Raw genomic sequence first — 23521 nt, forward strand, 5'->3', positions numbered from 1 at the left:
ATTTTTAATAAAAAATATTTTAAACATTAGACTTTAGATAAAAGGTGACTTTCAGGGTCAAGACTCTGCTTATTTACTGAGAACCCTCAACTATTTTAAAGTTTGAAGGTGTTATTAAATGTAACATATAATCTCCTTCCCCTAGAGTAAGCCCTTTCTCCTACATCCTAAACTTCAAGCTTTGATTGCCACATTCCTAATCTCCAATCTTCCCAGAAGTGTCATGGTTCTAAATACCCTCGATAACCTTCACTCTTCATCAAACTTAGGTTTAATTTTCCAAAACAACTGTTGCTTTCACTCATTCAGAGCCTTCTGGAGAGACTGAGCTAAGAATAACCTGCCAAATATTTTGACCACCTTCACAGAGTAAAACCATACGCTGATAGAATTCTCATCATTTGTCTTCTACAAGGAGTTATTAAAGGGATCCTTCAGGCCTCAATGGACTATGAAAAAAACAAGCCAGTGCTCTACTTTGCACAGCTCCTTCTCCACATTTCCTTCCCATGGGCTCCTTGCAGCTTGACTTCCTCTTGAGACATGCAGAGGCATACAAGGGCCTAACAGCGCTTGAATTTATATCTACCTGGACTGGACTCTGCCAGGACAACAGAATCTTAGATGTCCATAAACCATAAACCTCAATTTTACTATAGAATACCGACTATCAAAACACAACCCTCATTCACTCAGAGTGTATCTGTTGAGCAGAAAAGAGGACAGAAAGTTGCAGATAAAATACAGGACATCTAGTTACATTCTGATTCTAGAGAAACAATGAATAATTTGGTAGTGTAAGTATGTCCCATGCAGTTATTAACTAACTGGGTGTCCTACCTGTCCTACCTTTTTATTTGCTAAAAATGAGCAACCCTATACTGACAACAATCTTAACAGAAAAGTCTCAAGGTGGCTTCTTACTGTCTTTCTACATGTTATCATCCTCCTGATAGAAGGCGGAGAAAGAAGGGGAAGGGGAGAGAGAGAAAAGAAGAGAGAGAAGAGAGGCAGGAGGAGCCTGCCAAGAAGAATAAGACAGAATGGAACTGAAGTCTCAAGGGGCATATAATACAGCTATGGGTGATTTTGCTTCTATTATTAACTCTGAAGTTTCCTGGATAGAGGAAGGAGCAGTGGTGTGAAAAGCCACCTGCTAATGCAAGTCCTCATTAGTAAATGAAGAGAAGCCTGTCCTTGAGAAACAGGGAAAACAAACCTATACTATAAACCCTTATTCTTTCATCCAAAATATTACCAAATCCCTTCATTAACAAGGACAGGGGGACAAACTTATGGTCAAAACATATGCTTTCTTTCATGACTAGGTATTGTAGGTTTAGCAAAATAAAGCTCTGATTACAATTAGACCATTTCTTTTATATGGCTCTGGCTCTTAGCCTTCTAGCAGCCAGCCTGGAGTGAGAGAGGGCACAGGGCTGGGGGATGCATTATTGAGGACTGGCTTTCTTGCCCAAACAAAATTCATCTTGTTAACTATAAATAAATAGCGTATAAACAAATCTTGGAAAGCTATTCTCCGTTCTTCATATTCTCCATTATTCTCAATTGTTTTCTCCTGGAACATGTAAGGTGAGGATGTTAATGCCTCAGACACCTGAGCCTCAAAAGCCTTCAAGTGACCAACGTTGCTTTTGCATTGTTCTCACTAGTTAAGAAGGCTTGGCAGGAGTGTAGGAGCTACTCCCTATAGGGGCATTGTCACAGAATTCTAGCCCATACAGGTGCTGCTCCTTTTTAAAAAGTATTAACCACTTTCAAATATCCTCCCACCCTCCAGAATCTATATCTCTCTTATATCATCTATTTGTATTGTTCTGAAGGCATAAAGAACACAGTTGAAGTGTGATCAACTAACCACCTCTAGAAAAGACCTGATACTTTCCTAGCTGCACTTGCGACATGATCTCATTGTATGACTATTCCCAGGTCACTGCATTTCCTGCATCATGAGCAGCAATTACAGGGAAGGAAAAAGAAAGTATCGTAAACGGCTTAGCATCCTGACCAATCAAAATGATGACAGCATTTTGGTAGAGGTTGACAACAGATCAAGGTGAGGAAAAGCTGACAGTCACCTAACAGTTCTGTTCTTCAGGGTTTGAATTACTGAAAGTCCCAGGAAGTTAGGACATGTACCCATGTCAGGCCCAAGAAGGGCCTGCCTCTGAAGGGGAACACAAATCCTGGGAGCACAGAATTGATGGGCTGTCCACAAAAGGTAAAACTTCACATTCACTTGAAAAGTTAACTAGCCCCCTCCCTTAATTCACTCTCCTCCACTGCTCCCTTTCTTACCAACTTGACTGAAGGCTAAAAGTGAACAAAAACCAAGTTTGGCCAGCCTTGTGTGGCCCATTGGAATAAAGGCAGCAGTTAGTTTTGCCAAGGATGGCTCCTGCCACGAAGGAGGGGAAGGGAGCCACTTACCTTAAATCTGTCAACAGCAACTGATGCTTCCGAGAGGGATTTTACAGAGAATGGTGTTACTTTCAAAGCAAAAGTCATGGAATTGAAGACAGTCACCACTGTGAAAGCCTGAAAGTAGGAAAAGAAAAGAAACTAAACTGGATTAGAGTCTGCAACAAAAATAACAAAACATCATCAATTTTCTTTCAGATTTAAGGAAGGCTGCAACTTTATGTCAAAGTTGGTATGAGTCACATATGCTTTTTTTTTTTTTTAAGATTTATTTATTTATAGGGAGGAGAGGCAGAGAGAGAGGGAAAGAGAATCCCAAGCAGACTCCCCACTGAGTGCGAACTCAGTGCAGGGCTTGATCTTGACACTGAATCATGACCTGAGCTCAAATCAGTAGTCGGATGCTTAACTGACTGAGCCACCCAGGCACTCCACATACACTTTTTTTTTTTTTTTTTAAAGGTACAGCTTTTATGAGACCTTCAGTTAAAATTCTAGTAAATCTGGGACACCTGAGTGGCTCAGTGGTGGAGCATCCGCCTTTGGCTCAGGGCGTGATCCCGGGATCCCAGGATCAAGTCCCACATCCGGTTCTCTGCAGGCAGCCTACTTCTTCCTCTGCCTGTGTCTCTGCCTCTCTCTGTGTGTCTCTCATGAATAAGTAAATAAAATCTTAAAAAAAAAAAAAATTCAGTAAATCTGAACCAAAGGATGGTCTGAATTTTCAGAATTAAATCCAAAGTTGGGTTAACTTAAAACAACCCATATGTTATTTATATTTAGGGCTGAATCTCCACTCTTCTACTTCTTGGCTTAATCCCATGAAAGAAAAATAATATTACTGGTAGCACCTCCAAATCCAGAAACAAGAGGACCAGAGCATCTCTATGTGCGGTATTTCTAAAATCTTCCCGAACCCTGAGAATCCACTGACCTGTGCTGCTGTGAGATCAAAGCCAAGGGTCATATGAACAGAGAAAGTCACCACACTGGCAATCACCATCACAATGGGAGCCACACCAACAGTGATGCTCTGAAAGTACCCAGCTTTTTCCAATATCCGACGTTCCTCCTCTCGGATTTCTAAGAATAAAAAGCAAGCCAATTGCTGAAAAGCAAGCCAATTTGAAAGCAACTCAAAAGAAACCATGGGACATTGGTCCTCTGTCACTAAAGAACACTCGGTAGGTCTTCAGGCACATAGGGTTTAAAACAACTCTTTAAAACCTGTGATGCAAAAGCTAGGTCAACATGACTACCAATTATTACTACTAATACCAGTACATAAGCCTGGGGTTTGAAATGGAATCAAGTCACAGAATGAACCTAACAGAAAGCAGTCCCTACTTATCAGTGCAATGATCATCCGCCTTACTCTGATTTTGCTTGCAAACATCTTCCATCTAGAAGGAATGAACACAGTAATTGTATCTGCAGTTGGCAGTTTCGTTTGCTTGCCTGGTTGTTGTGTATTTCTGGCCAGGTAATCACAGAAAAGACCATACCACGGTAATGGAGAATTAAAAAGAACTCAGGTTAAAAAAAAAAAAACAAAAAAAAAAAACTCAGGTTTATGACCGTGCCTACCATACATCAGTGCTGGGTAGAGGCTTTCACACAAAAAGCAGCGAGGATGATTGACAGAAGGTGAGTGAAATACAATTTTTGTAGGTAGAATGATTTTTCTGAAGTATTTGCAAAACTGAGATCCTTATTAACAGAGCAACCCTAGAGTATTAAAGACCATGTTGTAGGAAGTAGGACAATAGTGGCGAGTTTTGTATATGTGTTTTTTTAAGTTTTAAACATAAAAGCAATTCTTCTGAGCAGCTTTGCGCTCACCTTAAAGGTATTACCACTGCCCAAGAAGTTGGGATCTATCTTCAGAGCTAGCTCCTAAATCATATTTGAAAAAAATCTAACCCATTGTTTTCACATTTACCATATACCTTGCCTAAGTCCATAATGAGAAAGAATACTCTTTTCAAACTTACACAGGTAAAGATACCAAATTCAGGGGCTGAAGGATAAGTAGACTCTCAGAAAGAAAATTATAAAACCATAGAATAAGAGAGGCAGAAAGGACAGCTGCCTACAACATGCTTGGCAGATATCCAATTAACATCCATTGGTTCCATTCTACTGGCAATGAATTCACTACTTAACAAGGCTGCCTAAACCACTGCTGGACACCTCTCAGTGGCCACCTCCTACTGATGACCACTGATAAATAAAGTTTATGAACTGGACACAATGTTCCTGAAGGTTTAATCGACAAGCCAAGCAGTTAAAATAAAACAGCTTCCTTGATCTGAAGGCTGGATTTCTATTCAACGGAAAACTCCATTAACTGTTGCATCCACCACGTATTGAGTTTAGCTCACTATGAGGTGGTCAATTAACAGCCCATATCTTTTATACTTAAGTTTAAATGTAAATATGTCTTCTTTTTTCAGTTGTGAAGTGTCTTTAAATATACCCCTCTTAAATGTCATCTTTTTTAAGGCCCATCATTCTAACTTTTGTTGAGACCTTTTTGAATGTTCCAGTCTCTAATTACTCCTCCAATCATTGTGGCATTTACATATTAGACATGTTTATGTCTACGTTGAATTTACTGATAGGATAACCAGGATAGGCCTTGTTACTCAACATAAGTCTATTGTTCGAAGATAAAAATAAAAAACAAGCCAAAAGCCCCAATGGCTGAGCAGCTGAGCTAGGCCGAGTCCAGCTGTTCTGACCCCTAGTGTGGCACTTCTTCCGCTCCTCCAGGATCTCACACTTCACTTACTACCTGTGATGCACATATACCTGTGGCAGGGAGGAAAGGGTGGAGCTCTCAGGAGCCACTTGATATTGTTTTCTATGATGTCTTCATGGCCAGGCTACAAAATTATGGGCAGGATGACAGTATAGATAGGGAGCTTTGAAACTGAATGTGTTGCTTATAACTAGTGTAGTTATCTTGGGAAAAATCACAATTTTCTGGTCTTAGTTTTCTCCTGTGTGAAATGAGATTATGAGTTCAAGTCTCTAATATCCCTTTCAATATAAAGATTACAAGATATTATAATAATATCTGTAAAATATTATGATCCTATGATATTAGGATTCCTAGCAGCTAACATGCTCAGGAAGCAAAGACATAAAGCTCTTCTACCACATGCACATATGAAATCTGTAAACTCACTTTGAACAATTTGAGAAAATGCTTTGACCCAGGCATACATTTTAATAAATTTAATGTAAGTGAGAACTTCATTCATCTTCTGGACACGTTCATCTGTGGTAGTCACACATTTTCTCCTGAAATATGCAGTGATTCGTGACACAAACATCTGAAAGGAAAAGCGAGGTCATGCCAAGTCAGAGTTTATTCAAACTTAAGAACTGTCTAGTCTTTCTGGGAAATAAATTTGCTCAAGATTATTATAAATAAAATGAGTATCTGTAGTTGTACTGCCCTTTAGTAAAATTGGTCTATTAAATTATAATAAAATATTTTTAAATTCTTATATCTTTGTAAGGAAGTTAAGATAAGTATTTGTTCTCATAGTAATTGTGGATATTGAGTGCTACCAAAGGGAAGCAGAAGAGCCATATCAGTTAGCATCAAATTGAGACAGACTCAGACACTCCCATGTTCTCAAGGGCAGAGTTCACCTGCTGGCCTCCTCCTTCTCTCAGACTCTCTTTTTAAGTCTCAGTGAGAGTCTGGGCCTTTATTCACAGGACACCTTCCTCTCAGGACAAAATTCTGCCAACATGGACTGAATACTGTATAGCTCTTTTCAGACTTTTCCAAACCAGGTACCTGCTCTGAGGAAATTTCCAATCAGAGATGTGATACCTCAGCAATGTCTACTATATAAAACCTAGTGGAAGTTAACTCATGTAAGGAGAAGCTGCTGTGATACAGCAAGGAGGCTTACTCACCATTGCTGGATAAAAGAGGATAAAAACAGCTGATCCTAGGAAGCCTGTTGGTCCTAGAATAATTACGTTATAAATCATGCCTAAAATGGCAACAATGGGTCCTCCAGCCAATAAGCTGCCAACTGCGGCTGCTTCGAACATCCTCTGCCCGTCATTGGAACACAGGTTGATGAGCTATAAGACACAAAGGGCAATGAGAGGACCCTGAAAGAATGCTGGCCACTGGCCTCAGGAGGAAGAAGAAAGACAAAGCAGAGATCCAACAGAAAGGAAGAGCTCAAGCAGGGAGCTCTCTCTGTTCTGAAGCAAACACCCTTTACTCACCTCACCCACAGACTTCTCTTTAATGTTCTTTAACTTAAGGATCTTCTTAAACGCCATGGTGAGGATGGCCCCCCGCAAGCGGACACCAGTTCGGTAATTCAATGCCCAAGTCAGTGCCAGTGACCAAGAGCGCACGACTTCTGTCAGGAGGAGGCCCAGGACCAACAGCAAGCTGTACTTGAGGTTAGAATCTGTGACCTGGGTGTATTCCAAGAGGTGTTTCACCACGAAGGCCTACAGGGAGAAACACATGCTGCTGTCAACATCTCCACTGCACCCACACACCACGCCACAGTTTTATGTTAAGTTAGAAAGAGAAAGCAGCTCCACCGTACAGTGGCACATACAATATGCAGAGGAAGACCCTAAAGGACCAGGTACGACTGACTCTATGCCTGCGGATATTTATTCAGGGCGTTTCGCAGGAGGTAGGCCTAAACTGAGTTTTTCTTCCTTAAGGACACCACCAAAACCGTTACTCTTTCTAATGTAACATAAACCTGTCCAAGAGCTGAAATTAATTCTAAACACCGGTCATTAAAAAATATATATTGGACCTTATTCCAGTATCTCCACACATTGATACATGTCTTTAAAGGAAATTAAGACCTTTTTTTTTTTTTGGATCGTTTCAAACGTGCTTATTTGATAAAAAGGAACAGTGTACCTACAGTTGGACTGGGGAAGAGTGAGAAGTGCATTTGCAAAACATTCCTGAAAATAAACATCGGCAGTTTAATAGTACAGAAGAAAGCAAACAAAGCAGACTATCCAAAATCCAGAAACCCACCCGTGTGCCCTCCCCCGCTCCCCACTCCCTCCCAAAAACAAAAACATGTTACCTCAGGTAGCATATGTCTAACACCACCTGCAGTGAGGGAAGGCAGCCAGCCCCCAAGAACCACCGAGTGCCACCTCCAGCTCTGAGGTCCTGCAACGCCGGAGCACACACTCACACAAGGCACATTCAGCAACAGGATTAAATACCAGGAAGTGGGAGGTAATGTACTTTTATTGAAAATGAAAAAAAAATAAAAGTACCATCTTCAAAGAGCATCTCACAGACACTGTACAACAGGAGGAGCATTGCGGTAACATACATGGGAACATACAGAGTCGAATTTTACAAGGCTAGCCATCTAACAGGTCATCTGGCCTCCGACTGTCGTTTTAGCTACACATAGTGGAAATACAGAATAGAACCGATATCTGTTTCCAGAGTCCGGAGTAGTACATCAAGCTGACAGCACTTAATCGATTAAGGCTCCTGAAGCTGCAGTGAGTCTGCAATGGAGTAGATTCTCCAGGAATAAGACCTTGCTGCTTAAGGAAAGAGAATTAAAAAACAAAGCAAAACTAAAAACTCCCCAAAGCGGTAACTCTGCTTAAAATCACTGGGTGCTACTGGTTCAGCAGGCTGTATGACGAGTGACTTCTGTTCAGGACAGAATACAAAAATCTAGGCCTCAAGGAAAAACTGGCGGCATCCTTCAAGAGTCTTTTTTCAAGTCCTTGCAGCTAAAATTGATCTTGCCGAAAATGAAATAAAAACAAGCCACAACAAAAGAAAGCCAAAGCGATCCCCCACCCTGAAGGAAGGAATAAAAAAAAAAAAAAAAAAAAAAACGAGGAACCCATCCACCCAACTACCCCGGATCCTCATAGCACAGGGTACTGTAGGTGGAAGCCAGCTCTGAGTGACAGACAAAAATGGAGGCCAGACACAATTGTCCTGAGGCGGCTAATGCTGAATTCCAGAACCCAGACGCTCTCTGGGCTAACTGGCATTTCTCATTTTTTCCTGAAAGGAAATTAATACCAGATGTCCGCTAGATCCTAAGAGATCCCCACCAATCAGATTTCTGTCAAGCGTCGGTTAAGTAACCTGATCAAATAAATAGGAGGTTTCAGATTCCGAGAACTATTGTATTCCACCTCTCCCCTCCCTCAGATTTTTAGGTTTATATCCACTGTTTGGGTCACCACTGCATACAGCTGGGTTGTTGGTTTACTAGCAAGAAGATTGGCTTCTTTTCCAGTATGCAATCCAAAATGTGGAACTGAGTCACTGAGTGGCAAGGTCAAGACCCCATTTTTCCTCACGTGAAGCAACTCAGTAAGATGGCGGTGCCGTAAAGCATTTTCTCACACACCTCGGCACTGATGGAACAGTCTCCAGAGGAAGGCGTGAAAGGACAGCAGGTTGTAGTTTGGGGTTCCTTCCTTCCCATACCTTTACAGTGCCATTTTTCAGCACTGGGTAATAGCATTAGTACCTCCCAGAGGTGGGGAGCCCGGAGGGAAGGTAAAAAGACATAATAACGAAGGCTTACATTATGTAAAACTTTCAGGGGTGGGGGAGGGGAAGAGGAAACAGCAGATTAAAAAATTTCCAACACAGAGGGTTTTTGTTTTTTTTTTAAAGAAACAATTACATTTCAAACCATTTTGTATGGAATAAAGAAAAAAAGGTTCTCATGAAAAATCCAAGCAAAATTTAGCTTTAAAAAGTTACAAACTTAGCATTTAAATGTAAATAAACTGGGAGAAAACTCGAGATTGTCAGCATAGCTGTCTGGCTGTGGAAAGCATTCCCAGTGAATAAACATTACCTTACCTGAACTCTTGGCGAGAGATTCTGCTCAGCTTGACTCTCTCATTCTGACCGCAGAATACAGCCATCCTGAAAATTCTAAAGAACAGCTTCTGTCACTGGTTCCACTACAGAGAGACTCCCCCCAAATCCAGATCCTGACAGCACCAAGCAAGCTGCAGCTGGGGAGAGGTTGGGAAGGTGGAAAACTTACCTCTCTAGAGGCTATTCACTGCTCTTTCCCCAAAAGGCCCTTGAGCAGAGTTAGCATTCACCAAGATATAGCACTGCAGGAGGTAGCCTTCTCTTGCAGATCTACAGGGTGGATGCTAATTCTTTACACAAAAATCAGAGGTCAGGCCTGGTCTTTTTAAACTGTTCAAATCCAAGAAGGCCACATATCATCTCTGTAACTTTAGCAAGTCTGGCCACTCTTCATGTTAGGTCAGGACCATACCCTTATACATTCTGGAACTCCATTAACACTATTGTGACCTCTGGACACTGCACAGAGCTCTGGTCCACTGGCATCACTAAAACCTCGGATCATCTTGATGTACAGATGTCTGGCCAGTTAAAAAACATACATACACACTAACTTGGTGGTTTTATATATTCTGCATATGGCTATCAAGGTTCAGCGATGCCTGAGGGGAGAAAAGAACTATCCCCGTATTTGGAGAGTAAGTTCTTTACATGGATTTCTGTAAGGACAGACTAAGCCAGTTGGAAAGTTGTGCCATATTGGAAAATGTGCAGAAATCTAAAATGGATGTCCTTTGAAAGGATTTAAATCCACAGAACAGAAGGTACGCTCATTGCTAGCATGAATCTCAAAACCAGGCTGATTCTTTAATTTCCAATTAAAGAGAAATTTATTAGAATTGGTACTCCAAAAAAAAAAAAAAAAAAAGAAGAAGAAGAAGAAGAAAAAGAAGCTTGCTTTGCTTATAGTTTTAAATCTTTCTATCATTTAGAGAGACTATGGATGGGACCATTGCTTTCTCAATTGTTCGAGGATGGCATCCCATGAAATAACACAGGCCTTAAGTTGCTCTTCTCCAACAGGGTGGAGAGAAGGAAAAATGTGTTGCTGTTTTCCTATTAAAGGAAGGCTCTCAGTGTTTCCCTGGCATCTAGAAGAGTTTACTAGAGTAAGCATTCCAGTATGCTGTAGCTTAAAAGAGAGAAAAAGGAATATGCAGATGCTCCAGGGAGTGACTGTAGGCCCCCAAACTGAAAATGCATAGGTACGTTTTATTCCCAAATAAAAAATTAAAATCTCAACAATCTTTGGAATTTCTTCCCTTTTTGGTTTTGTTTTTTGTTGGTTTTTCTTTTTCTTTTTTTCTTTTTTTGGCATGGGGGGAGCCAATGAACTTCTTGCACTGGCCAAATGGAATCAAGAAAGCCTACATATTGTGCTACCCAGTTCAAAGAATTCTACAGAAGATTCAGAGCAGCCACCAGCCCTGTAGTGAAACAATGACAGAAGCTCTTCTTGGGGGAAGCTGGTCCTATGAAAATGTTTGCCATTTTGGTCAGTAACATAATATTCACTCACATGGTCTCTCTTACTTAAAACTTATACAAAAGTGTGTTAGTTGGTCAATTAATATAGAAACCTAATACCAGAAAAGTAGTGTTCTCTGCTTGAGAAAAGAGATCAGAACTTTTAAAGGCATCAAACATTTAAAAAACAAAAAACAAACAAACAACAACAAAAAAAAACAAAAAACTGCAAATTAGTTTTACCTAATCACCATGCATCTTAGGCATATACTTACCAAAACCATGAACCTCCAGCTTACCCACACACGGAAAATGCACAGTATAAGTAGTACTACTGCTCCGATGCCTCAAGGCAAATATGTAGAAAATAGATTTAATCAAAGTCTCAAGTGTAAAGCAGCACAGCAGGTGTAAGAAACAGGTGTCCAGAAAACAGTGTGAACATCACTCTCTTACCTACTCTGCTTCAGTACACGCTAGGAAAAAACCACGGCTGCCACCCCGACACCTGCCACACAGTTTACACTATAAACCAAAACTTAAAATAGACTCCAGGTTGGACTCTAAAAACCTCAACACTCATCTAGTTTCTTCGGGCTCATTGGCCACAGAACCACCAAACACCTGACAACTCTGCCTCCAGGCATTCAGTGTGTCACCAGCACTAGCTCAGCAGCCTATGCCACACAACACTGCTCTCGCCCACTCACAGCACCACAAGACACATCTTCCCAAACCAAGACTGTCGTTTCATGTCAACACACAGCAAAGAAGCACAGTCCTGCGCGGAGCCAGAATCATTCATCTTCACCCGCCCCAGGAAAGCAAGCCAGTTCCAGCTCTTCTCTGGCAACACGGCCGCTCATGCTTTCAGCTGCTGACCAGCTACCATTCATTCCAAAATCAATGGTTCCCTTCCAACAGACCTAGAGGCATCTCTAAGGCTGCTAACTAGCCCAACGGTGAGCACAACCCCTGCAACAGAATAAGAGTGTTAGAGCTGGCCATGGCCGGGCCCCTGGAGACTGTCAGAAGGGATGGTTAGAACTTACTGGTCCACTGAAGCCAGCCAGCTGCGTGATCATCAGGCACACGATGGAGAGGATGAGCCTTGTACGGCAGAAGATCCACACAACCCTTCGGAGGGAAGCAGCGTCTGGCCCAACTTCATTCAGCTCTTCTTGCCACAGTCTCTCTAGTCTTAACAAGGGCACATGTCCTCTGTTACACATCTCCCCAGGTGATCAGACACCCTAGTTTCCCTCTTTCCATTGCTTTTTGTCTCCAGGCTTTGACACCACTCACACCAGCCTCTTCTTTGAACTAATGAACTATGTACACAGACTTCACCTTCTGGGGAAAAATATCCTTCCTGGGCAACTACATATTTACCCTCAGGAGCCTCTCAGGAGACAGGAAATGATGAGAACAAAAGTCCTTCCTTCCACCCAAAAAAATTATCCCTGAATAGAATTCATTTATGGCTAAGAACTTCCTTTCTCAAGGGTCCCCAACTCTTTCTGAAGGATCCTATGGTCAACTGCAAAGTTGCAAACTAAATTTTAATCATGATAATCAGCTACCACAAAAATGCATTCTGTCACAAGGCAGCAACATAATTTCCCTGTAGACTCAGGAAGAGAAGCAGGGCTGAGAGAGAGAGAGAAAGCCCGTGGTTAAAACAGGATTAAAGGTGAAATAGGAGATAAAGCAGAAGAGCAAAGAGAAAGTCATCCCCAGGCTACCCTCCCTCCACAGGACAGCTCAGATCCTAAAAGAACACAGAGCTGAGGGCGTCACACTGCTGGACTCCCCCTGCTAGCTCAGGCCCTATACACCCGGTATGTGGGAGACGAGGGTGGACCAGAGACGCCTACCTTCTGCAGTTCACGTCAGAAGACTCGTGCTTGGACAAAGACCACACATCCTCCATTGAGAGCTCCCCCTTCCTGTGGGCCATGCGGGCCAGAGGAGAAAGCCAAGAAAATGTCATGCAGGAGAAGAGCCCAGCATTGTCCACTGGGTGCTGGTGTCTAAGGAGAGAAAACCCAAAGCACGAAATTGTCAATGACTGAGAGAGGCTAGCCAGCATTTATAATACACTGTTTATTAAACAGAGTTCCTGACTAAAAACAGGTCTTCCCCAGTAGTCGAATCCTAGCCCAAATTTTCAAAGATGCTTTTGATGCTTCACAGCAAATCATTAACCGGCAGAGTCTCTTACTTGGAAGTGGTCCGGATGGGCTTCAGAGCACTTAAGCTATGATGGTACTTTCCCTTGGGATGTTCCTCATCCAGGATTCTGAGCTGAGAATGCATGGAGGCATCCAGAGAAAGGCCCTCAGCTCGGGCTGCTGTTTCCAAGGCATCTTGGCATTCCAACTGTTTCAACAGATAGCGAAGGCAAAAGATAGAGAGAGGGGGCAAAAAAGCACTGTTAATGAACGTTAGAGGAACAGAGGGGCAAATCTACCTGATGTAACAGTTTCAAACTGCAAACCAGATTCCCCTCATCTGAGAAATCCCAAGGGTCAGGGTTAAACATGAATTCATATGCTAAGAACTTACTAAGGAACATTTAACCACTTACTTAAAACTTTTCTTTTTTTTTTTTTTTAAAGATTTATTTATTTATCAGAGACAGAGAGACAGAGAGAGGCAGAGACACAGGAGGAGGGAGAAGCAGGCTCCATGCCGGGAGCCTGACGTGGGACTCGATCCCAGGACTCCAGGATCGCGCTCTGGGCCAAAGGCAGGCGCTAAACCACTGAGCCACCCAGGGATCCCCTTAAAACTTTTCAATTCTTGAGCACTTTTAGGTTCAGAAAAATTGAACAAAATGTATAGAGAGCTTCCATAGACCTCCTCATCTCCCCGTCTCTTCCCCCCCATTAGTGACATCTTGCATGAGGGTGGTACATTTGTTACAACTGATAAACCAATATTGATATGTTACTATTGACTAAAACTACAGTTTACATTGAGATTCACTCTTTGTGTTGTACATTCTAAAACTTATGTTTTTATCACCAATGTGTTTTATCTTTCATTTCCCAATGTGGAGTGAGAGTCAATCATTTCACTAACTGCAAATTCTATTGCCCATTTTCTATGACAAAAACTTCACAATCACCCCCCAATTAAACAGCTCTGTCACAGAGAAAAGCCAGTATGAACACATATCTCCCCTCTCTCTTCTTTATCAGCAACAGGGACAGCAGAATAGGGGCCCACACCCTGGCTGCACAGCTAAAGAGCTCCAACAGTTAGATGTCTGCTCCATGAAGCAGAGGGTCTCATGACCTGAAATACGAAGTTAACCATATTTACCATAAAGCTTAAAATACCAATAAATCACATTAACAAAAATACATATAACCCAAACTCTAACTGAAGCAGAAGAGGGTGGGCCAAGAATCTGAACACTTCTCCCCTTGTTTACTCTAAAAGTACTCAAAGTTTACCCCTTCTTGTTGCGGAAGCAGAAGCATTGTTTTCCTCAGATAAGGATTATAAGTACGCCATCATTTTTCTCACATTATCACAAATATTTCCAGCAATGACTGGAAATAGCAAGAAAGAACAAGTCCTCAAATCAAGAAAAAGTTAAATGGTGCAGCCCTTTCCACACTGTGTCTTACACAGGCAAAGTCTCTGTTTTTATGCACCACCTCTTTTCCACACAGAGCAGAGGCCACTCAAATATTAGCAGAAATGGATTTATTCATGGAGGTACCTATATGTCTAGGTGGCTCTCTCCTCAAACACAGCAGCTTTAGTTCATAAGACAGTTATGCATCTTAAGATAAGGTATTGCTTAGTATCAGTAAAGTACACAGCCTTGGCAACTGGGAAACACATTTTTGTCCTTCTGACAAAGGCAAGGTAGACAGTTCAAGAGAATAACAACACACCATAACAACAACAACAAAAAAGTCAATATCAAGAATTAACTCTTACATAAAGTCCTTAGGCATAAGGTGAACACTTATTTCGTGGTTAGGGACTGTGGTACCTAACAATGAACTAAAGGTTGCTGAGAGTCAAGAATACAACAAAGGTAGATTTTTTTCTTTTTTGGTTTTGTCTGTTTGGTTGTTTTTTTTTTTTAATATTTTATTTATTTATTCATAGAGACACAGAGAGAGAATGAGAGGCAGAGACACAGGCAGAGGGAGAAGCAGGCTCCATGGAGAGAGCCTGACGTGGGATTCGATCCAGGGTCTCCAGGATCACACCCTGGGCCGCAGGCAGCGCTAAACCACTGTGCCACTGGGGCTGCCCTGGTTGGTTGTTTTTTGAACCTTTAAGCTGCCTATAACCACAAGGAGAAGAAAATCATTGGATTAAGAAAGGAGAAAGATACACTAAAAATACAAACATACCTATTATAAGGAAATAGAAACTGGGAATATGTACAGAGTAGGTACAGAATGTTGTAAGGATATCAAAAAGATCTCCAAATATTTAGAAATTATGTAGGGGTGCCTTTTTGGCTCAGGCAGTTTGGCAACGGGCTCTTCATTTCTGCTCAGGTCATGATCTCTGGGAATCAAGCCCTCCAACAGGCCCCACGCTCTGCAGGCAGTCTGCTTGCAAATCTCTCTATTCCTCTTCTTCTGTCCCTCCCCCTGCTTGCACACTCTCTTTAAAAAAAAAAAAAAGTTTTGCAACACACTTCTAAACAACATGAGTTAGGGGCGCTTGAGTGGCTCAGTCAGTTAAGTGTCTGCCTTTGGCTCAGGACATAAACCTGGGGTCCTGGGCAGCCAGGAGTCTGCTTCTCTCTCTGCCCCTCCCCCTGCTCCTTCTCTCTCTCTTGTTCACTCTCTCAAATAAATATATAAAATCTCTAAATAACATGAGTTAAAGAAGATGTCAATTGGAAATTAGTAAATATCTTGAACTAAATGGTAAGTAATTATAGCACATCAGAATTTGTGGGATAAAACTAACGCAGAACACAGTACAGATGTGAACTCTTCAAAATAATATATTAGAAATGAAGAGAAAGTGAAAAATCAATGCTCTAAACTAGGGGTCAGCAAAATTTTCTGTAAAGGACCAGATAGATAGTAAATATTTTAGGCTTTGTGGGCCAAGAGGCAAAATCAAGGGCATTATGTAGGTATTTATATTACAAAGGAAAAGAAATTTCCACAAAATGTTTGACAAAATTCAAAATACAGTAATAATTGAAAAATTTTTGGTAATACAGATCTACTAATGAGAAGAATGGAGGACTAATATTTCACTTAACTGGGGTTTAAAATAGTTTTCCCAAAAAAAAAAAAAATAGTTTTCCCTAGAATTAAAATCGATCAAAACTTTCATCTCTTAATGGCTGATTTGTAATAAGATTTTACAATTTCATCTTTGAAAATGTCTTTTCACAGAGACAGGTACTGCTAAATACTGAACATCAATCCACGAGTACATGATTTTAGTTGAGCATATTTATCTTTTGGAAGGCATAAGAGAATTCTATTAGACTTTTCTCTTGACATTTGCTTTTATTATGTCATTATATTCAGATTAATCACTTCCAATTGAAAGGTAGAAGTTTCTAAAAGACATCATTAAATGGATTTGTTTATTGTGGTAAAACATATATGAAAACTGCCATTTTGACCACTTTTAAGTGTACAGTGCAGGGGCATTAATTATATTGAGAATGTTGGACAACCATCGTCACTATCTCTAACGTAAATGGATCTTGAAATATGGAAATTTCCTTTGTCTTTTATTGAGGGTCTAAACACACTGCCAGAACCGTAACTTAAACTTGGCAAATATAGCCACTACCTATCTGTATGGGAATGGAGATCTCATTTCTTATTTTAACTTTGAAAGTATAAGAAGCATATAAAGCAGCTTGACATTACCTGTGATTCAAACATAGTTGTCACTGAAATTACTTTATTGCAGAATCATTTTACATTCCCACTCACAATGTATGAGAGATCCAGTTTCTCCACATCCTCACCATCACCTGGTATTATCATTATTTTTTTTATTTTAGCCACTCATTTAGGCATGATTCGATATCTCATTTTGATTTTGATTTGCACTATCTTAATGGTTAATGATGTGAAACATCTTTTCCTGTGCTTATCTGCCACCTATACTTCTTTTTTTGGTGAAGTATCTGTTTACATCTTTTGCCCATTGTCTAAGTGGGATGGTTCATCGTGTTGAGTTTAGAGAATTTTTTATCTTCTATGGACTCAAGTCTTTTGTTAGATGATTCGCATATATTTTCTTTCTTAATTTACAGAGCACGAGTTTTATTTTTTATTTATTTATTTTTTTTCAGAGCACAAGTTTTAAATTTTGATCAAGTTTAATTTGTTGATTTGGTTTTATGGATTGTGCTTTTTAATGTTATGTCTACAAATGCTTCATCTAGCCCTAGGTCATGAATATTTTCTTGTATGTTTTCTTCCAAAAGTTTTACAATTTTTACACTTAGAGCAATATTTCACCTTGAGTTAATTCTTATACAAAGTGTAAGATTTAGGGCAGCCCCAGTGGCTCATCGGTTTAGCGCCGCCTTCAGCTCAGGCATGATCCTGGAGACCCGGGATCGAGTACCACATCAGGCTCCCTGCATGGCGCCTGCTTCTCCCTCTGCCTGTGTCTCTGCCTCTCTCTCTGTGTGTGTCTCTCATGAATAAATAAATAAAATCTTTAAAAAAAAAAAAACAAAGTGTAAGATTTAGATGAAGATTCTTTTTTTTGCCTATAAATGTCCAATTGTTCCAACATCATTTGTTGAAGACTACCATCTCTTCATTAAATTGCTTTTGTACCTATGTGAAAATCAGTTGCCCATACGTGTGTGAGTTGATTTCTGGACTCTATGCCACTGACCTATTTTTCTCTCCCTCCAATGATACCACTAACTTGATTACTATAGCTAGATAGTAAGTCTTAAAACAGGGTAATGTGATATCTCTAACTTTATTCTTCTTTTTTAAAATTGGTTTAGCTATCCTAGTTCTTTTGCTTTTCTAGGAGAATCAAGTTTAAGAGCTAAGGGAGTTTTGTAAAATCTTTTTTTTTTTTAAGATTTTATTTATTCATGAGAAACACACTGAGAGAGGCAGAGACATAGGCAGGGGGAAAAGCAGGCAGACACTCAACTACTGAGCCACCCAGGTGCCCCGTAAAATCTTTTGACATTGCAGCATCAGAAAAGGAAAGCTTGGTATGCCACCTCTTACTATTCTTACATGAGAATGGCACAGTAGCATTAAGAGGAAACAAAAATCTTCACATCTTGTTTAATGCATTCTTTCAAGAAATGACTTACTGAGCACCTATGTACAAGACTGTTCCAGATGCTGGGAATAAGAATATGCCAATTTCTATGTGTATAGTACACTAATTTTTCTTCATCTCTAAAATGCCAACTTATAGTTTTCAACAAAACCTATGAACAGAAAAGTGAATGGACTTAACAAAATCCTCTTGTTGCATGAGTTTTGTTCCTTTGATTATTCATAATGATGTCATATTCCATCACCTCCTGGGTCATAAGTAGCTTTCCGTGATGGAGAATGTCAAATACAGAGCCTTTTTTTAAAGACTCAGATGAGGGATGCCTGGGTGGCTCAGTGGTTAAGCACTTGCCTTTGCTCAAGATGTGATCCCAGATTCTTGGGATTGAGTCCTATATCGGGCTGCCCGCAGGGAGCCTGCTTCTCTTCTGCTCATGTGTCTGCCTCTCTCTGTGTGTGTCTCATGAATAAATAAATAAAACCTTAAAAAAAAAAAAAGACTCAGATCATGGGGCACCTAGGTAGCTCAGTCAGTTAAGTGTCTGACTCTTAATTTCAGCTCAGGTCACAATCTTAGGGTTGTGAGGTCCAGCCCCACTTCAAGCTCCACACTAGGTGTGAAGTCTGCTAAAGGCTCTCTCTCCCTCCCTCTTCCTCTGCTCCATCCTCCTCCTTCTCCTAAATAAATAAATAAATGAATAAATGAATAAATGAATGAATGAATGAATGAATAAATAAATAAATAAATAAATAAATAAATACAAAAAGACTCAGATGAATGTTGACAGGAAAGATTTCATCGCCCCAGAAATACCTTGAGTACCATTTAGCATTTAGTAATTTAGCGTTACTAAATATCTGCAACATAACAGCCACTGAGAGCTCTTCTACTGCTTTTGACTTTAGAACAAGAAACTCAGTATAATTTTACCCTGACAAAAATTAAACTCCCATTAATATGGTTGAAATTGCACTAATCCTCAAATTTTCACATAATAATAAAACAGGGAGGAGGAATTCCCACAGTGTAGATACAAAGAAGTCGACATTGTTGACCTAAGAGAATCAAAAGCTGCCACTCTAAACCACCCACTTTCCAAATCATATCCCATTTTTCCTATACTGCTTCCTATACTGTCTACCTTGTCATATCTTACCACCTCAGTGAGGATAAAGAAATATCTGCACCTAGCTCCTTCTCTTGAAGGTCTCTCAAAGCAATAAGCAATAGATGTTGTAGCTGATGGCAAGAATTCTTGAATGTTAAAATAACATTAGCAAGAAATCAAGAGAAAATCCTCTTACTCCAATAAAACTATTTCTCTTAAAGTAGTATTAATACCTCCATAGGTACACTTTCCTCACAATTGGACGTCATTGTGAAGTATAGTGACTTTGAACATGGATGTTAGAAGACAGACGACATGGGTTCATGTGCTGATTCTGGTGCTGATTCACCAACCTTCAGCATGTTACCTAGCCACTTTAAACTCGTTTACTCATTTTTACAATGGTGCATGCACCTACCACATAGTGTTGAGAGGAACTAATGAGATAATGAAAAGTGCTTAGCAAAGTATGTGCATATAGTAAACATTTAACACATACTAACTACATTACCAATTTATTCATCTGATAAATCTTACAGCCTATCTCAAATATTTCCTCTCTTCTTTAGCTTTCCCTGACTCTTTTATTTATTTTTGCAGTTGTTATTCTTTTCTTTCTTTCTACAAACCCTTGTGTCAAGTGCTGACTCTTCATAGATCCCAGCAATGGAGGTGTTCTACTGGATACAAACCCAGACCCAGAAGCAGCTTGTCTACGACTGGTTTAGCTCAGGTGCCCCACCAATGTGTGTGATAGGTGAGGGAGTGACCCCCTTTCTGGGCCCACCCTGTTTCTCCTGAGGAGCTGCAGTCTCCATGGGGTGGCCCTCCTGCAGGGAGGAAAACCAGTTACCCTAGTCCAACCAAGGCCTAGCGGTGCTGTTGATCCTTTCACCTGAGCCAGATTCTGACTTAGAGGAATTCAGTCATAATCTCCTGACTCTTCTAGGATCAGAAAGTTTATTTCCTCCCTCCTATGTCTTTTCTGTACCTGTGGTTTTCTAGTAGGAGCTCCTGAGATATAGGCTCTTACTCTTGCTTGTATCCGCCCTGTGTGTGGCTCGGAGTTGAGCGTAGAGCCTGCATAGAGACTCTCTCTCTTTCTCTCTCTTCCTCTGCCCCTCCCTCCATGAGCTCACTCATGTGTACACTTTCTCTCTCTCTCTACATATATATATATATATATATCAATTAAAATATCTTTATGTTGACTCACAATCTACATTATTATCATTTAATGCTTCATGATATACCACTGAGGAAACTTCTTAACCATCTTATTTCTGTTTAGATTCCCCACTGTTTTTGCTTATCATTAACAGTATGATAAATAATTATAACTTATTTTTCTCTTTCTGAATTATTTAGGATAAATTCCTAAATAATGGAGGATTACAGGATTAGAGAGTATAGCTCCTAGCAATTAGACATCTATCCCATTTGCCTGATTAACCTTATTACAGAACATGTAATCCAGAATTATTGCAAAAGAACTGCTGTGTTGCAAACTGGTCCCTGTACATGCAAGGCAAGGGGAGCCTGAAGAAAGAGGCAGACCACTTCAGACTGGTAGGTGGCAAGTTCAAGCAGCAAGGGAATTTACATGAGGCTTATCTTAGGCAGCCGCAAGACAAGTAGATCTCTGTGCCTGCCCACTAAACATAAGAGTTTATGCAAGGGCCTTCACTGGGTCTAGTCACGTATATCATCCAATAGTCTCAGCAACACACTACCATCTCACAGCAGTGTCCTAAGAATAGCTTTTTGGAGTGGGTAAGACAAGTAGAAGCTACATTCCAAGGACAGGGGAGTGGGTAAGGAACCTGTGATTGCCTAGGTCGAGCTTACAGGTCAGCTGGCAGACATATCCTCCTGATGACCTTCCCCAACACTCTAGCCTTTACCTCCAGCTCCTACAATCTCACATGTCCCTTCTTCCACAATGTGCCCTGAGTAGTAGTCAGCAAGGACTTTCCTTTGCATGGTGGTAGCCTCTTTGACAGCTAACTGGCTGCAGTGAAGGCAGATGCCACAGCAATTACACAGGCACATAAAAGAGAAAACCCAAATTAAGATAATGACCAAAATCAGTGCTAACTTTTCCACCAAAAGCCCCATGTTCCAAGCCACTGATTTATTAAGTCCCCTGGGCTGGGGGTTGGATCACTCAGGGCATTTACATGTGCCTTCATCTGATTTAATAAAAATGATACATTAGAGACTCATCGGGTATGCACATGTAGCATTCTGTCTGGATAATGGTACAGGTGCCTCATTGCAAGGCAGTAATAATGTCCAAGGCCATTCTATTTTGGAGGACAGCTTTTCTCATTAGAGACATTCAGTGTTCAATAAGGATGGGCATTGTTGGCTATCATTTCCTTAATGTCCTCCAGGCCAATGGAGGGAACAAAGAAGGTGGTCAAATGATTGTGTCAGGGGAAAAGAGAACCTACCCACTGAGCCTTGAGGAGAGGGAGGCTGGCAGCCTTAGTAACTTGACCTTGTTATACAGACTATATACCTGGCCAGGGAGGCATCACTGTTAGGCATGAGGGAATGGACTGGGGGTGGGATATACCAGACCAGGATGCCCACCTCTTTCCTTCTTTCAATGGCACAGGTTCTACTCTAGCATAGTGGGTTTCAACAACAGGATCCCAGTGGAAACTGAATAGTTCCCCGTCATCCAAGGATATGAACTAACTTGCCAATCCAGGTGAGACATCTCATTGCAAACTCCAGGCATGATGGGGCTTGGTGTTCTCAGTAGCACAGCATGTTAATCCATGGTGAAAGTTGGACAATGGCTCTTTACCATGTCATCCATACCTGTACAGTGTTGGGTGCCTGAGCAGGGGTCCCCAGTCTGGCATATGGGACAAGAGGGCCTAATGGCTGACCATACAAATGTATTAAAGCCTGGGGCAGTACTTGAGTCCACTTGGCCGAAGTGGTTTTATCTATTAGTAATTATATCTGCTGCTTTAAGATTCCATTTTTCCTTTCTACCAACCCTAGTACGTGCAGGCAATAGGGGCGATGGAACACGAACATGTCCATTCAATGTCATATTCTTTTGTTCAGGCTGAAACACCATGACCTTTGCCATGTGACCTCTGATCACTGTCTAGTTGATTGAGTATCTGTACATGGTACTCAACTTCTCTAATCCCCTTCTCTAATTCCCTAATGGTGGCAGCCAGTTTGTGTGGCAACAGGGGAAAGCTTGGGTGAGATCAGATGCAGGGTTCACACAAACCAAGGCATATTTAGAACCCTCACTCTGACGGAAGCTCAATAGAATCAATTTGCCAATCTCTCACAAGTTGAGAACTACAGTGGATTGCCCCAGATTCCTTTGGCAGTTGCCTTGGGTATTGTTTGGAACACAGAGAACATGCTGTTCTTACATTAACCAAATCACTGTATTTCAAGAGCAATCTGGCATCCTGAGCAATACAGCATCCCACCTGAGCACAATGGTGGCTCTTCCTTCTATGCACCTAGTCTGCTATATCTACTAAAGGGCTCATACCAGAGTTAGGGCATCAGTTTCTTAACTGTAAGAGGGTGTCAGTACCTTATAAGCTGGAAGAGATTGAGGATTGTCTCAGGCTCTTGCAGGTGAACCCAAATGTACCCTCGCACATCCTGACCACACAAAGACCCACTTATAATCATCTACTTCTCAGCTTCCTATTGTCCAAACCACAGGGCTAATTCCTTTAGAATAGCCCAACTGTTGATGTAAAGGGTTAACAGTAGGATTCAATGAATGACCACCAGCCAAACCACTCTGAGTTCAGCCCACTGGCTGTCACATTGGCTCCTGTCTGAGATGCTCTACCTGGAGGAGTGTTCTATACACTGCTAGAAACTATTGGTGTAAGGGGTTATATCAGGTTTCTGTTTCTTTACACAGCTGGGACCAAATTCTATGGGTACTCTCTGCTGTTGTCTTTGCCACAACACCTGACTCACATCTTCCAGAGTCACAGACATATCTAACTCAAATGGCAGTCCTCTTTGGGAGATGCCCACAGCTTTAATCTACTTCATTAGGTTTTTGTCATCTCAAAGGAGGCTAGCTACTCTGATCCCCAGTCCCACACATGTCCTTTCTTTACCAGGTAGCAGTGGTAAAGGGGTAAGGGGTGGAGGCACTGTGTCAGGTGGGGAATAAAAGTCCTCTGAAATTCTCAAACCTCTACAAAAGTTTATAGCTCTTTCACATTCTTAGAGGATGAACAGACTTATACCTTATCAATGCAGTTTCTGCGGGATGCCTGAGTGGCTCAGTGGTTGAGCATCTGCCT

At 41.0% G+C, this 23521-nt stretch overlaps 1 protein-coding gene across 5 annotated transcripts in view; it reads right to left on the bottom strand.

Annotated features, from left to right (window-relative positions):
- The window catches only part of ABCC5 (ATP binding cassette subfamily C member 5), an 89049-nt gene that overhangs the window by 45652 nt on the left and 19876 nt on the right, over positions 1-23521 (bottom strand). For 2 of the 5 annotated variants that reach the window (XM_072807594.1, XM_072807595.1), the window contains exons 3-10: positions 13035-13192; positions 12688-12843; positions 11863-12010; positions 6706-6939; positions 6382-6555; positions 5636-5783; positions 3377-3525; positions 2452-2559 (exon numbers count right to left, since the gene is read on the bottom strand). In XM_072807594.1, coding sequence (XP_072663695.1) covers positions 2452-2559; positions 3377-3525; positions 5636-5783; positions 6382-6555; positions 6706-6939; positions 11863-12010; positions 12688-12843; positions 13035-13192 — 1275 coding nt within the window. Of the gene's footprint in view, positions 1-2451; positions 2560-3376; positions 3526-5635; positions 5784-6381; positions 6556-6705; positions 6940-7699; positions 9398-11862; positions 12011-12687; positions 12844-13034; positions 13193-23521 lie in introns of those variants that run through there. The other 3 variants (XM_072807598.1, XM_072807597.1, XM_072807596.1) reach the window with 3 other exon arrangements.

Source organism: Canis lupus, chromosome 31 (assembly GCF_048164855.1).
Source record: "Canis lupus baileyi chromosome 31, mCanLup2.hap1, whole genome shotgun sequence".
Lineage (NCBI taxonomy): Eukaryota > Metazoa > Chordata > Mammalia > Carnivora > Canidae > Canis > Canis lupus.